The sequence below is a fragment of the Toxoplasma gondii genome, chromosome II (genome assembly GCF_000006565.2).
Source record: "Toxoplasma gondii ME49 chromosome II, whole genome shotgun sequence".
NCBI classification, from domain to species: domain Eukaryota; phylum Apicomplexa; class Conoidasida; order Eucoccidiorida; family Sarcocystidae; genus Toxoplasma; species Toxoplasma gondii.
In genome coordinates, this window is record NC_031469.1 from 46731 (window position 1) to 61817 (window position 15087).

The 15087-nt window shown below is 52.8% G+C and overlaps 1 protein-coding gene across 1 annotated transcript; it reads right to left on the reverse strand.

The window, feature by feature from the left end:
* Positions 1 to 110: 110 nt before the first annotated feature.
* TGME49_220910 (HEAT repeat-containing protein) lies at positions 111 to 14947 on the reverse strand. The gene is made up of 16 exons (XM_018779902.1): positions 13928 to 14947; positions 12824 to 13341; positions 12004 to 12123; positions 11312 to 11534; positions 10587 to 10733; positions 10015 to 10085; positions 8836 to 9659; positions 7872 to 8347; positions 7128 to 7502; positions 6653 to 6724; positions 5906 to 6036; positions 4674 to 5099; positions 4490 to 4546; positions 3414 to 3564; positions 2658 to 2808; positions 111 to 2172 (listed from the first exon to the last, which is right to left on the reverse strand). The coding sequence occupies exons 1-16, from the start codon at positions 14009 to 14011 to the stop codon at positions 689 to 691; spliced, it is 5310 nt and encodes a 1769-aa protein (XP_018638249.1). The 5' UTR covers positions 14012 to 14947; the 3' UTR covers positions 111 to 688.
* Positions 14948 to 15087: the final 140 nt, after the last annotated feature.

Sequence of the window (15087 nt, forward strand, 5' to 3'; positions counted from 1 at the left end):
TTTAATTTGTAGTGGCGTCCCCTGCCGCATTTTTTTCAGTTCGTTGCACGAGCCACACTCACTAAAAGACATAAGGTTACTTTTCTCTCCAAATTCTAAACAAAAGATGCCTACCACTCTGCTTCCGATACGTGTGCCGTCAGAAGTGACTCGTGCCTGATCCTGTGGCATTTCTCGGCACAATAAGCGGCCTTTCACATCTCTGTTCCTCGTTCGATTGAAAATGTTCTTGAAACCTTTGTCCGTTTCCGGTTACGACCCCAGATGAGTTTTTCTGTCCCTCAGACGTCTCATCCTCTATTCGTCTTCCTCTTCTGTGTCTATCCCTCATCGGTCACGCATCCTTGCCCTCTGAAGAACTTCCGGTGTCTGTTAATCTACGTGTTTGCCTCGTCCTCACATTCCGCTTCCCCCCTGCACCTCACACACTTTTTGCCGTCTTTTAGTCCTTCTTACCTCATGGCTTTCTTGCTGTCCATTAATCATCTGCCTCTCTTACCACCTTCGCGCATTCTCGCTCTTTCCCCGTCCTGTTGCTCCCTTCAGCGCCCTTCTCTTTGCAGAGCATCCTTCGTCTTGGACTCTCCACGCTGTTCTGGTGTCGTCTGTTTCCCTGCTCCCTTCTGATACTTGGGCATTCCTCGTTCGCAGTATTCTCTCCGCCTCTATGCAGCCACAGGTACGCTGTTTAGAGAGGTTTCCTTGACACTTCTTCTGGACATCGACTTATCGAGTCCTTTTTCCCCGGCACTCTTGTCCTCGCTTCACAACCGGCCGTCGCTTTGGCTTCCCAGTTTCCATCCCTTTTGTATTCGTCTCCACTCGCTTCTCGAGCACCCTCTTCATCGCTCGGTCGACCCCAAAAGGCCTCGACTGCCTCGACAGCAGAGACATCTGCAGAGGCTGCGCTCTTCAGCTCTTCCGAATCCATACCCCAGTACGAACCTCTGCCTACGGCCGTGTCTTCCACGCCAAGGATCCCTGCGGGAACGATTTGCGGACTTCTAGGCATGCCGTAGATGGCGTCAAGTGTGTCTTCTGTCTTGTCTCTAAATGTGCTCTCTTCTACAACTAAGACACGCCCCGTTTCCTCCTTCGCTCTCCACACCGGAGACAAAGTCGGGGACGAAGGCGAAATTCGCGAGCAACTTTCGAGCGAAACCGGCGATCGAGAACTCGAACTACGGACCGGCGAATCTCCTGTTTCGCGGGCCTCTGAATCGGACAACGGAGACGAGCGCCCTCCCAAGGACAACACCGCCTCGGACTCGCTACGTTCTCGAGGCTTCTCTTCTCCCGTTGAGGCTTTCTCTTCTCTCGCGGATGAAACCTGCGCTTCTCTTCCTCTTGAGGCTTTACTTTCCCTTTCCGTCAACTCTTGTGCTGCGGCGACTGCCGCCCGAAACTCTGCGTTGGTGGCCTCTTTCAGGGTCCCCTCCCACCCAGCGAGGGCACTGTCGCGTCCTGCATGCGAAAAAACCTTTTCTTCTTCCAAAAGAAACTCGGTAAGAGCACACACTTCGTCTACATCTCTCGCTTCACCTTCGTGTTTCTCTGCTTCGCGTTCTCCGCCCTGCAAGACTTCCCCTGTCGCGCTGAGCGCCTCAAGTCCCCCTGGGTCTAAGCTGTCAACACTCCCCTTTAAGCGAGTTGGGCCCCGCGGCCGATCCCCGCCCAGGGAGGCCTTGGCTTCGATCCCCAGAACCAACAGCTGGGCCGCGGCCGTCTGTATCTCTTCCTTCTCGAGAGACGCTGAAATCGCTTCCTCGCCCTCTCGAGTTTCTCGGCCTCTCTCTGGCCGTTCTTGTGGGGACAGCTGTCTCCCTACAGACGATTCGGAGGCCCTGGTTGCTTCGACATGCTTTTCAGAGACAGTCAAAACCTGCCGTGTCTCCTCTTGAGAGACACGCGTCTCCCCAGAGTCACCCGCCTCGGTGTCACTGTCTCCTGACACGACCTCAGCTTCTGACGCGGCCGTTCTTCTCGCAGAGACGTCCCCGAGCTCCTTCTCGGGATTGCGCTCTCTCCTTCCACTGTAGGTTCCTTCCGTCTCTCTGCGACCGACCAACGCCTCTGCCGCATCGCCGACAGCATCAGGCAAAAGCGAGCAACGCTGTGTGGCTCGCGCGTTTCGCGCCAAGTCGAGGTCCGTCGTGCTGCTCCCTTGGCTTCCTACGAAGAAGAAAACACCGAAACGAAGGATCTGAAATCGCTCACAGACCTCCCAGGTTTCTGTATCCTTCATTCGCTCTTTCCGGCCTCTCAGTCTCCATCAGACCCCCGCCGCAAACAGACGAGATCCTTCCACACACATGTCTGGAAAAGCCTCAAAACGCACCTCCATGGAGGTCGATGTCCAAGACGCCACTAGGTCTAGGTTCATGTGTCCGGCTCTCGTCGGTCTCTTCGGGCCTACACAATAATCTTTGTGCTTGTCTAAATGGACTTGCCTGTCTCCGTTTCTGTCTGCAATTCCTAGCTGCTGCGCTGTCTGCATGCACCTGACTGCCTCTACCTCCACCTGGCGCTTCCACACTATCTGTCTCTCTGATCAGAGTGAAGTGCCGCTCTTTCTACCTGCAAACAATGCGGATGTTCCCTCGCGACGCCTGCACACAAAGGACTCTGTTTCAGTGGAGGACGCGTTTGTCACTCACTGCAGCGGAAGTTGCCGCGGTCGAAATCCCGGAGCTCCCACCCGTCGACCATCCGGAGGTCTTCGTCCTCAGCGAGGGCGCAGCTGCCGAGAAGCAACCGCGTTTCTCGGTCTCTCTCTGTCTTTCGCAGGCTCTTCGCAGCACAGACGAGCTGAACGAAAGTCGAGGACCACACGGACGCAGACACGAGTCAGAGCCAGCTGACCGACCCAGGGACGCGGAAACAGACGCAGACGCGGAAGCGAAAGTCGCGAAGGAAAACGAATACCAAGCTGTGGAGACCCCAAAACCAGACCGGCCTCTGAAACAGATACGCGTGGACATTCGAGAGACAGGTCGATACATGAACATATATATATATATATATATATATACATATGTATATATTGATACATAAGTATCTATTTATGTCTGTATTCGTGGATATGTCTAGGGCGTCTCTCCAGTGTTTAAATTCGAGGAGACGTCCTCCCTGTGGCGCGTCCCTGTGTATCTCTGCATGTTTCTCTGTTGTTCATTTGCATGCGCTAGGACGCACGGGGCGCTTTTCGAATCGGTTCGTGTGTCCGCTGGCCCAAGACGTTTTTTTGCCGTCCTCGATGTACCTTTTAAAGAAGCAGAGGCGGAGACGAGGAGAAGAAGAGAAGCAGAGGAGAGAAAGAAGGGAAGAAGAGGAGACAGATCAGAGAATCAGAGAAGAAGAGACGACGAGGCGAAGAAGAGAAGCAGAGGAGAGGTCGAGGTAGAAGAACTCACCAAACAATTGTCCTTCAGTTTGCCATTTGGCTTGCGCAGATGCGGCAATAGCAGCTTGGCCCAAGTCAACCTCACGTTCGCCACTCGGTCGCTCGACAGGTACGCGAGCGCGCGCATGAAGTAAAGCTCAAACAGACTCCGGGGACAGTGCCTAGGAAAGAAGGAAAGGTAAAGAAAAGTGGAACGCAAAAAAGACAGGGGAGAACGACACAACACGCCGTTCAAACAAAGTCCGTGGACAAGTTCGGAGATATAGAAAGGAAACGATGGACGAGATGACAGAGAAAAAGAAACGGAAAGCCAGGAAGGGGAAATGGAAAAGGGAAACGAAAACCGAGGGAGAAACAGAATGAAAAGGCGAAGAAGACGCCGATCCTCCAGAAAGGAAACTCAAACGGACTTGCCAGAGAGCATATCCGATTCTCCACGAGGAGACTGCGACGAAGAGATCCCCAACCTAACTCGATACGCATCAGATACCCTACAAATGGCAGAAAAGCCTCGTCTCTCAGTCCTGATGCAAAAAAGGACATGAACCAGATCGACCAACCATCTCAACACTCATGAAATTGAAGTGAAAAGGAGTATCTCTCTGGACGCGTAGTCCGAACAACTCGAATCGAATCCACTGGCAAAACATCCTGTCATGTCGAGTCGAATGCAGAGAAAAAGCAAAGAAAACATCTGTTTTCTGCGACCTTCTCGCTTCCTCCTCGTTCCCCCTTTTCGAGCTCTCCTGGGATATTCAGACGAGGGAGGAAATTCAAGATTTACATCGGAAAGTTCCCTCCGAAGACTCTTCCTTTGCATGAATTTTTGGCATGTCCAACAGACGCGGATTTCTCTTCTCTTCCCTCGCGCTTTCACTCGACGAGTCCATCTCCAGGGCGTCGAGAGTCGGAGCCGTCTTGCAGAGATCCAGTGTTCACACAAAGTTGAAACAAAGCTGTCACACCAAAAAAGGGAAGTCGTAGAGGGGAACATCCACTGTGCAGTTGCAGGAGCACACCGGTACATACCTTGGAGAAACGCCTTCGTCCTGGCGTCTCTCCTGGAAGTTTTGCCCCTTGTCTCACCTGATGATTTGGTCCGCCATATGAATGAACAACTGACGAATCGCAAATCGTGGGCTCCTGGGAACAGTCGAGAGACAGGAAAGACGCACGCAAGATGCGAAGAAAAGACAAGACATGCAGAGAAACTTAGGCACATCTGCAGCGTTTCACGTTCGAGTTGAGAGAGATCTTCTTCCATGCTTACTCGGCAAATGTCTCCAGGATATCGCAGATGACGTTCACTTGATCACCTCGAGTGAGGAGGCTTTGAAGTTCGGCCTCTGTCCTTTCTCTGTCTCCGACTTCTGTCCTTCCTTCTTCGTCTCCCTGCGGAGTTTTTGCCTCCTCAGCGGCCTGGCGCTCGGGTCCTCCTCGCGCATCCGTTCTCTCCGTTCTCTCTGTTTCCTCTGCCGGCTCTCTCTGAAAACGTCTCGTGCTCTTCGAAACGCGGAGCGCTTCTCGCTCTTCTCGCTCGCGGACCGCCTTCCGCTGTCTAGACAGCTCATGCACAAAACGCGGGAGAGGCTCCGCCGGAATCGCAGCGAAAACGTCTCGGCAGCACGAAGAAAGGAGAGCCGGCGTACAGCGGCATGCCGCCTTCCTCACGATGGCTGTCGAGTCCTGAAGGAGTCTAAAAGCGCAAAAAGCACCAAGACACACACATGCCCTCTCCAGCTGCTCTCACCTGTTCATGGCTGCATCCCTCCGCAGACGTACATATTCGCAAGCATGCATGCAGACACACACATATCTATGCATGATTGTATGTATGCAGATACACGTATCTAGGAATGCATTTTTGTGTATGCGTGCATGTATGCATGTGTGAATGTGACTGCTTTCAGACGTCTAAGTATTGAGTTTGAATGTCGTCAACGGAATATGAATGCTTGTAACGAGTAGACGTAAGTCCACGTCTCTCCACAGGAGTGCCATTCGCGTCATCAAGCAGAGAACATTAAACCTGCGTGAATAGACGCCTAAAGAATACAGATAAGTATATAAAAAATGTGTACGTATAATTCTAAGCATATGCGTATCGTTTTATCTTCTCTCCGAAGCTGTCAAAAAGACAACAGCCAGTTCCCCCGAACCCAAATGTACACATGCATGGTGTGTCTAGAAACCTGTAGATGTCGTCTTTCTTCTGGAACTGAGAGTGGAAAGATATCTGCTGTATTTTTCCGCGGCCCAGACGAAAAGGAAAAAAGATACAAAACAAGACGACTCTCGTCCTCAGCTCCCCCTCTCCTTCCCTTCCCGAATTGTGCGTTTCCTGCTCCCCCGCGTTCCGCCAGATGAAAAAGTAACTGCGACCGAGACATTGGCGAGGTGCACTCTCGAATTCGCGTCCATCTACTGAGGGATCGTCCAGTGCCTTTTCACCTGGGGAGAAGGACGGCGAAACCTTCTGTGCAAGACCAGTGAACAACTCACGTAAAAGCGAGAGAGAGAAGATGCGGACGCAGCTGAGGATCGTGAAGAAGAAAAAGCGCCTCCAGCTGCTGAGCGAGCAGCAAGCGCGAACTCCAAAAGCACTCCGAGGTAAACACCACGGTCTGTAACGTCTGCAGAAAAATGCACAGAGTGACTAGACACTCGAAGCATTTGAAGACTCAACATCAAACAGCGTCCGACCCTACCCTACGCCCTCCACACAAACATGGTGACACGAATTCAGGCGTCAATCTGAATACTCATACGTACACCATATTACGTTGCTGTCCACCTGCATGCACAAGAAAAATTTGACTCGGACCTTCTTCCCCATCTGATCCTCTCTCCACACATATTTATCTATCATGGTAACCGGAATACTCTTTTGCGTTCATTCGTGGTAGCTCTGATATTCTGGACCTATCAATCTACAACCATACATGTATACACATAAACATGCATATAGTTTATATATATATATATATACATATATATATATATATATGTATATATATATACGTAAATATATATAAATATGTACATGCGTAGCTGTTGTTGAATATGTATGTCCGCGGATTGCGCGACTGTTTAACGGTGCGTGTCACATCTGCTTTGTCGATGTTTTTCTTTCAGAGAGATCACCGAAAACGTGAGGTGCATCTTCGTCTCTTTATTGCAAAGCGCGACAGAACACAAAGGAAGATGAGGATGGGAAGACGAAGAAAAAAACAGAAAGCAGAACCTCACCCCGATGATCGACAGACGACTGGAAGGCGAGAAGGCGGCGATAGTCTGGGCAATGCTTCCTAGAACAGCCATCTGCGCGGAACAGCGTTTACAAGACACAGACGGCATGACGATCGGCCTCTCTCTCGCGATGTCTGTGAACTCTGCTCGAACTCTGTCGTTCACACAACTCTGAGGAGCGCTTTCTGTGTTGAAGCAGAGAATCGATTTTCGAACGCGAAGTTGAAGTATAGACAGGGACTCCTGAAACGGGCAAGAGGATCCAGGACCTTCGGTGATGCAGGAACAGTGCTTGTCTTGTAGCCGCAAAGACGACCGCAGCGCTCACATCTGCTGCTTTCCGTTCTAACGAAGGTGCCGGCATCACCATTCACTTTCCAGGATGCGGCGAGGCCTGTATCTGCCTCACGAAAAATGCGCGGGAGATGCCATCCTCTTCAGTGTTTCTCTGCAGCGTTTCTGTGGGACTCAGTACCTGTATGCCGACGTCGCTGTCGAGAAGCAGAGACTCGAGAGCAACGAGGAAAAAGCGTTCCCTGTCTGCGTCTTCCTTTCTCTCTCCAGAAACGCTTCTCTCGCAGCCTCGTTCACTTTCCTTTCCTTCGCTCTCCTCTCCCAAGAGCGACTCGCCGTCTGCGCCGGGCCTCACGCAAAAGGCACGCTCGCGCAACAAGCGCGGACGAGAAGAAGAAAGAGAAGAAGACAGAGAAGGAGGGAGAGAAGAAGGTCGGGCGGGAGAAAGGGGAGAACTTGCAGGAGATGAGGGAGAAGAGGAAGGACCGAGAGAAGAAGCCGAGGAGAGCGCCACAGCGACGAGGAGGTGGAACGATGCAGCGATGGACTTGCGCACCTGAAAGGATGCAAGAGAAGCGACTGACAGCAGAAGAAGAGAATCGTATCGGCCGAACTTCTCGTTGCTGCCGTTCGGTTTGCAGGACATCCTCACATAAACGATCTCAAGCAGAGAGGGAGGCCATCCCCCTTCCAGATCGCGAGAACGCAGCTTTCTTTCGATCTTGAAAATGGCGCACCCCACAGCCGAAGAAAGAGTTGAGTCCTGTAAGACACACGGAATGTCGCCTCTGTCCCTCTCCCTTTGACTCCTCTTCTTTTTTTCTCTTCCTGACTTCCTCCTTCCTTCTTCCTCGTTTGCTTCCTCTCCCCCCTTCGCACGTTCTCCATCTTCTCCACCTTCCTTCTTCTTCGCGCATGCACTCACATGCTTGCAGTGGTGTCTGACGAGGATGCGAAAGGCGTCGCTGAGGAGCGGCCACCCGCGCGGCCCTGCGGCTGTCGCGACGGCAGCGAAGGCGAAAGCGCAGCAAGCGGCAGAGTGCGTCGCAGGTTCTCCCCACCCTGCAGACGAGAAAGACGAAGCGGGGACAGACAGCGAAGACGCAGAAGAAGAGAAGAAGAGAGAGGAGGGCGCTGAGGGAGATCCGCCTGCAGCCGAGCTCGCCTGCGCCAGAGAGAAGTGCGAGAGAAGGGTGTGGGGAGAGGAGGCGAGAGAGAGTGGCGACGACAGAGAAGCTGAGAGCGAAGGCGAGAGAGAAGGAGACAGCGAAGGAGAGTTCTGGAAAGTAGACAGAGTCGAACGGCGACAACAGCGACAAACACACGTTCCCGGCGATGACGCAGGCGGCGATCCCTGCTGGTCCAGCGTGGAAGCGATGAGAGCCGATGGGCTCGCAGAGTCTGAAAAAAATAAAACAGAGGGGGAAACAGTGAGACAAAAACCGAGAAAAATGGAGAAACGTGGAAAACTATGAAAAAAGGTAAAAGTAACAAGAAGAGAGACGATAACGGTGACACTCTGAGTGCCGAAGAAGATGGTCCTTTGACGACCGACGGTTGTTTACTGACGAGACATACAACGAATAGCAGGCGAAACGAAAACCAAGAACGGATGGGCGCCACAAAACACAAACATACAGGACTCGGAAAAGAGGCGAGATATCAGGACGCGGAAGTCGGCAGCAAGCAGAGAACGCACTCGGATGTCACAGGAAGCTGAAGAAGAAGAACGACACTGGAAAAAGTGGAAACGGAGTCACAGCACAATGCCAAGCCTCAAGGAGTAGAAGAACCCCGTCAAGAAAAGTGAGCAGTTTTTCCGCGTCGCGTTCGACTGAGTTTGGTGTCTGTTGTCTTCTCTTTCTTCCTTCAGGCCCGGCGCCTCTCACCGTCGAGCCTTCCCGTGGGGTAGGTCCCTGACGAAACGGCGCCAAAAAAGAAAGTTCTCTTCTCGCTTTCTCCCTTCCCTTTTACGACCAACTCGGCTGCCTCTTCTGCTTCATCAAACAGCGTGGCGTCGCCTGTTGCCAGCTGCGCAAAAAGTTTAATCAGAGCCGCGATGGAAGCGGAGACTGCCTCTGGGTCGATTCGAGAGAGAAGCTTCTCTTCTCTCTCTTCCTCTTCTCTCGCTTCCTCTTCTTTCTCTTTCTCTTCTCTCGCCTTCTCTCCTCGTTCGTTTTCGTCTCGTTCTTTCTCCCTTTCTGGTCTCCCGTCTTCTCTCTCTCCATCTCTCTTTGCTTCTCTGTCTTTCTTTTCTCCCGTTCTCTTCTCTCCGCACGAGCTGTGGGCATCTCTCTCTGCAGCTTCAGGTCCGATTGTGGCGCAACGCGCCCGGAGACGCGCCGGAGAGGAAGACGCATCGGAGACTCGTTTCCTCTCTGGCTGCGGACTCTCCTCCGCTGGCTTCCCTCCGTCCGTTCTTCTCTCCTCTTCCTGGGTCGATGCTCCAGGAGGGACACAAGGAGACGCGGCGCTCGATTCTTCTTCAGAGTTCTGTTGCGCGCCTTCTGATCCTTCCTTGGAGGCCACAAGCGCGCTTTCGCGGGAGAGAGGAAACTCGTTGTCTGTCCTCTTCTCTCGCCGCTGCTGTCTGGCGTCTCGACACTCCTCAGCTTCGACGCGCAAAGCTTCCTTCGTGTACGCTGGGTCAACGCATGCGCCGACAGAGGAGAGGAAGCGGCCCAGCTGCTGCTGCGCAGCGAAGCGGACGACTCTGCGACGAGCAGAGGAAGAAAGAAGAGGAGAAGGCAACGCAAACGTCAGAGAGCAGAGCCACACGGAAGGCAAGAGAGACAGGAGACGCGAGCATTGAAGTTCAAGGTTCTACGACAGCAACGGTACGCCTCCTCTGCTCTGTCTGCGCGTGAGAAACGCATCGCTGCTGTCGCATATCTTGACAACGCGCAATCACTGCTCCTAACAGATGCTGGAGTGATCGACGGAGAGGAGACTACATCGAGAGCTGAAGGAGGCAGTGACACAGAGAGAGAAAAAACGAAGAGAGCCAAGGAGGCGGCCGGAACGAGAAAAGAAAGCGTGGAGGAAATCGGTGGAAGAAGATGACCCACGGGGAAGGATCGCGAAGAACTTCTTCCACTGCAGGGAGGAGAAGTCGAAGACGAACGGAGAGGCGCGAAGCCTGAGAAAACAGGGAGGAAACCTTTCAGAAACCATCGCCAGAGTCGGTCGCCCTGAGGTACGCACACTGGTCAGAGGAAAAGCAAAAAGCGGAGGACGTGGAAAGTCACGTAAAAACGGAAAGAAAACGAAGTGAGAAGAAACCTCGCAGGATAGGAGAGAGACGGCTGCACAAAACAAAACGGGGAAAAACCACTTGCATGCAACTCACTGAAAATCACAACGTCCAAAGTTCTCGCAGATCGGGCAAAGTGACAAACAGGAAAGCTGCTGGTCGAGTCTGTCGTGCGATGATCGCCTTCTTTTGAATCCTCTCCCACAGTCTCTACTTCCTCCCTCTCTCACTTTTTCCTCTCTTTTCGCTCCTTTTCGCTTTTCGTTTCTTCTCGCGCCCTGTTTTTGCTCTTTTCGTCGGTCGACTCAACGCCATCCCGAGTCGGAGTTTTCGCGGGATGTGGCGAGCCTTCGTTTCTCCACTTTCTTCGGTTTTTGTTTGGAGCACCTTGGCAATGTCGTAGAGAGAACATACGGCCGCCGCGCGCACCGACGGGTCTGCGCCTCGGTCTTGGAAGGCTCTCCTTCTCCACAGTCTTTCGAAGGAAGGCAAGACGCGAGCAGAGAACAGAGCCGGGTCGAGAGAAGAGGAAATCTGGGAAAGGCGCAGAACACACAGCGAACGAAGCGAAGACTCAAATCGGATTCGGACGTGGAGAAGAAACTCCTCCCTCATTTCCACCTACAGACGCGCGACTTTTCGCCAGAGGCTCTGATCTCCTCTTCACCTCACAGACGTCTGAAACCTTTCAGAAGCTGACGCAGAAATCCAAGAAGCGAAAAATACGAATCTTCCTGTACACCTCAAAATCCACGTATCCCAGCACAAACACCTACACGCATATTTACATAAGCATGATTACACGTATGCATGCATTCACATTTATACAAACCTACAAACAAAAGGGCATATACATATGCATATAGGGCATTTATATATATATATATATATATGTATATATATATAACCGCATTCGGAGCATAGATCTCTACAGCCGGATGCCTTTGAGAGTGGACAGGCGGGCATGAAGCAGTTTAAGAGGCGAGGAAAGATGGGTACAGAAAAAGCGAGGGCACGAGAAAAGAATCATGGAGAGCGACGAGTGGAAGAAACAGACAGACGATGGAGAAAATAGAGACGAGAAAGATGAGAGGAGAAGAAGCAAAACTCACGACGGCTACGTGACGAAGAGCGCAGCGGCGAACAGCAGGTTCGTGATCTTCGTCAGCGAGGAAGAGAAGTTGAGGAAGGAGGAAGTGCGAGGAGACAACCGACGAAGAAATGTCAAAAAGAAGATGAAGAAATCCAACGGCGAGAATTCGCAGCTCCGGCTGCTCCAAACAATTCGACAGCCGCAAAGCGATCGGAAGAACTCGCTCGAGCCTGTCCTTCGCTCTGAAAGAAAAGTCACGCCGCGCAGAGACAGAAAGAACCCTCCACGTACGAGATGCACCACCCAGTGGCGGAACGCAACGACAAACTCATTTAGCGATTGCCGTCAAAAAGTCATGCATACTATGCTTATTTATATCAATGATCTATGCATACATCTGTACACATACATAAACATGTCGAGCATATTGACAATAAATACATACATATATATATATATATATATATATGTATACATACGTATGAATATATATAGATATATGTATGTAAATGAGTATGTACTCATATATATATATATATGCATACAGTGTATCAATATAAAAATATATATGATTATATATATTGTGGCAATATATATATATATATATATATATATATATTTGTGCATATGAATATAAGTGTAGATGTTGAGTTCACGAGAGACTACGAGTGTACGGCGATTGCATAACGCAGCAACTGGGGGACGTCCGACCTCAGGTGCGTCGCCAGCAAGAGAACGGCGTCTGCGGCAGCGGCCTTGGTGGCCCAGTCGTCTGCAGCCTGGAGAAGCTGTTCGTACAGCGGAAGCAGGTCTTGGTGTACGTACGAGTACCTGGAAACGCAAGACGGACTCTCTTTTTTCTCGCATTTCTCCTCACGCGAAGACACCGGGGGAAAGGACCGCCACACAACGAAGGAGACAAAACAGACAGCCGCGGCGCCGAGAGTGTCGGGGAGAGGCAGCGAGCGGCACAGAGACAGGGTGAGACAGAGACGAAGAAAGGAGAGACGAAGCGTTTACGGAGCAGCCTGTTTCACGAGTTTTTCCTGCACCCGGACGCAAGGGAATTTGAGGCGACTACAGATGAGAAAGCCGGGACGAACAGAAAAAAACTTCCAGCTGAACGACCGCAGCCGTTTAGCCTCACACGCGGCCTGCCAGACTGTCTGGACGACCCGGGCGGCCACTGTGTACAGGAAAGACAACGCGAGGAAGCACCCGGAACTTCCTCTCCTGCTTGCCTATTCGCCAAACGCGAGAGAAACCGAGGCGTGGATGGATCCGTTGGCAGTCTCCCCGACTTGTAAACACACGGAAAAGCATTTATCCACGTAAGGAACTCAGAAGACCATGGGCGCGATGACGAAAGACAGGCAGATACGCGCGAATCCAGCGACAGAGAAAACTGCATGCGCCCACACGAAGACACACCTATCCATTCAGACAGAGAGGGCCATTCAGACACAGAGAGCAATGAAATGCAGGCGCAGTGGACTTGCAAGGACGGCTCGAAACTGGAATTCTTTCTCACCCTTGCTCGGGATCAGCCTGGATGAGACACGCAGCGATATCTCCACTGCGAGCGCAGAGTGCCTTTCGTACGGCTGCCACAGCTTCTGCAGTTTGACTTTCGGCTTTTTCCTTCTTTCCGGAAGGCTCGCCGAATCGAAAGGGAAAAGCACCACCCAAGCCGACTCCAGAAAAAAGGAAAGAAAACGAGCGCGTAGACGCCGAGCCAGCAGCTCCTGACACTGCCTTCGCCTCGGGAGCCGCTGCGCTCTGCGCCAGCTCGGGTGTGCCTACACCCGAAGCCGCCGGGCCGGCGCTGCAGGCGTTGCATGCGGCGCTGGAGCCGGGGAGGCTTGCGGTGGGAGGCGCGTCTTGTCTGGGACTGACAGGGTGGCGGGACGGCGGAGGCGCGGGAGGCGGAAGAGAGGCGAGGCCGTAGAGAAGCGGCTGGAGGAGGCCGCGAGGCACCGTCGCCGCAGCCACTGAGTCGGCCAGGAAATCCACCAACAGCGAGACGCTCAACACCCGCTGGACGGGGACCTGAAGAGACAGAGAGGAGACAGACACAAGGGAGGTGAGAGACAGCGCAGCGACCGCAGGCGAGCGGAAAAGGAGAGAGGGAGGGAGAAGAAGAAAAGAAGAGAACAAACGGTGGAGAGAGGGAGAGAAACAAGAAGACGGACACAGAGAGAGATAGAGGAAAGAGGGTCGCTCAAAGATGAAGAGATAAATGCGAGCGAGAGGAAGAGGAGGAGAGAGACGAAGGGAAAGGAAAGAGACGAAGGGAAAGGAAAGAGACGAAGAGGAAGAAGAATACTGGAGGAAGTAACGCGATGACGACCGAGAAAAAGCGAGAATGGAAGAGCAAAATAGGGAAACAGAGCAATGGAGAGAGACAGTGGGACGGAGGAAGAGGAGGAGAGAGACGAAGAGAAGAGACAGAAAGAAGCGAAGCAGCTGCAGCGGCTGGATAGCAGTGCCTTTTACTGGCGTCGAGCCTCCTCATTGTCGTGTGGCGCTCGCGAATGAGACTCTGTTGCCCGTTGAACTCTCCCCAGTTTCTCTGGAGACTTCAGCGCCAGGGCGTTCTGCCGCTCTCATGCTTTTTTTCCGATTCAAAACTCACTGAGCTGTTCGCCAGCTGGCAGACGCGCTGCAGCGTCGGAACATCTTCCTCCTCGCCTCCATCGGCCAGTTCGGCGGCGAGCATCCTCGCTGCATGTGCGGTGAAAGAACGACACAATAAGAACGAGGAAAAAGAGAGCGAAGACGACGCAGACGCTGGAGGGAAGACGCAGCGCGGGTGGGGGAGGGGGGTTTCCCAAGAGAGACGGAGACGCTGAGGAAGGAGAACCACCAAGGAGATTGAGGACGAAAAACGAATGGGAGCAGACGAAGAGACAGAAGAAGACAAAGAGAAGAAGAAGGAAGAGAAAGAAGACGAAGAAGCACAGGAGACAACAGGGAGAGAACGACGACGAGGCAGGGGAAGAGAGAGAAGCTGGGCACTCTGACAGAAGCGAGCGCGAAGGAAAGCAGTTGCGAAGAGCGAGGAGTTACTCGGAAACTAGTAGTTGAAAAAGAGCGACCTGTTGCAGGTCGTTGTGCGAGACAGGACACCGCTCTCTGTCCACGCGGCAGCCAAGCGTTACCAAAAAAAAAGAACGCGAGCCCAGGTGAGGAGATCGAAGACGCCTGGGCGTCCAAGAAGGGGGACGGACCGCGGAGACGCAAGCGGGGAACGCGAGGAGAGAAACATACAGAAGAAGGAGAGAGCGACGACGCTTGGGCAGACCTCGGAAGCGAGACGTAGCCGGCCACCGTGCGAAACGCTCGAGGCTCGAGCTAACAGGGTCGTTCGGCGAAAGGAAAGAAGCAGAAAGAAGCTCTACAGCAGTGTGAATCTTCAGAGAAACGAAGGAACGCCCGAGGCCAGAAAGGATCGACGAAAACCGCTGGAAATTCACGAGCAAACCACGTTGCCCGCCAAACAGCGAGTGTACATACACCCGGGGGTCCTCGCTCTGTGCGCTGTGCCCTCAGGCGTCAACGGCGGCGGAACTCGCTAGAGTTTTCGAGTTCCGCGCTCGAAAGAAGGACAAGCGCAGAAAGGCTGGGAGAACCAGCTCGAAACGCGTTTTTCGCGCTTTTTCCGAGAGACACACTCAAGACGCCCCACCTCTCGGGTGTATGCACACTGCAAGCTTTCGCGCTGCGCGCTTTGCACGCGAGCGTTTTCGTCGCAAGTCGCGCCCGGTCAAACTCGGACTTTTTGCTCGGATACCG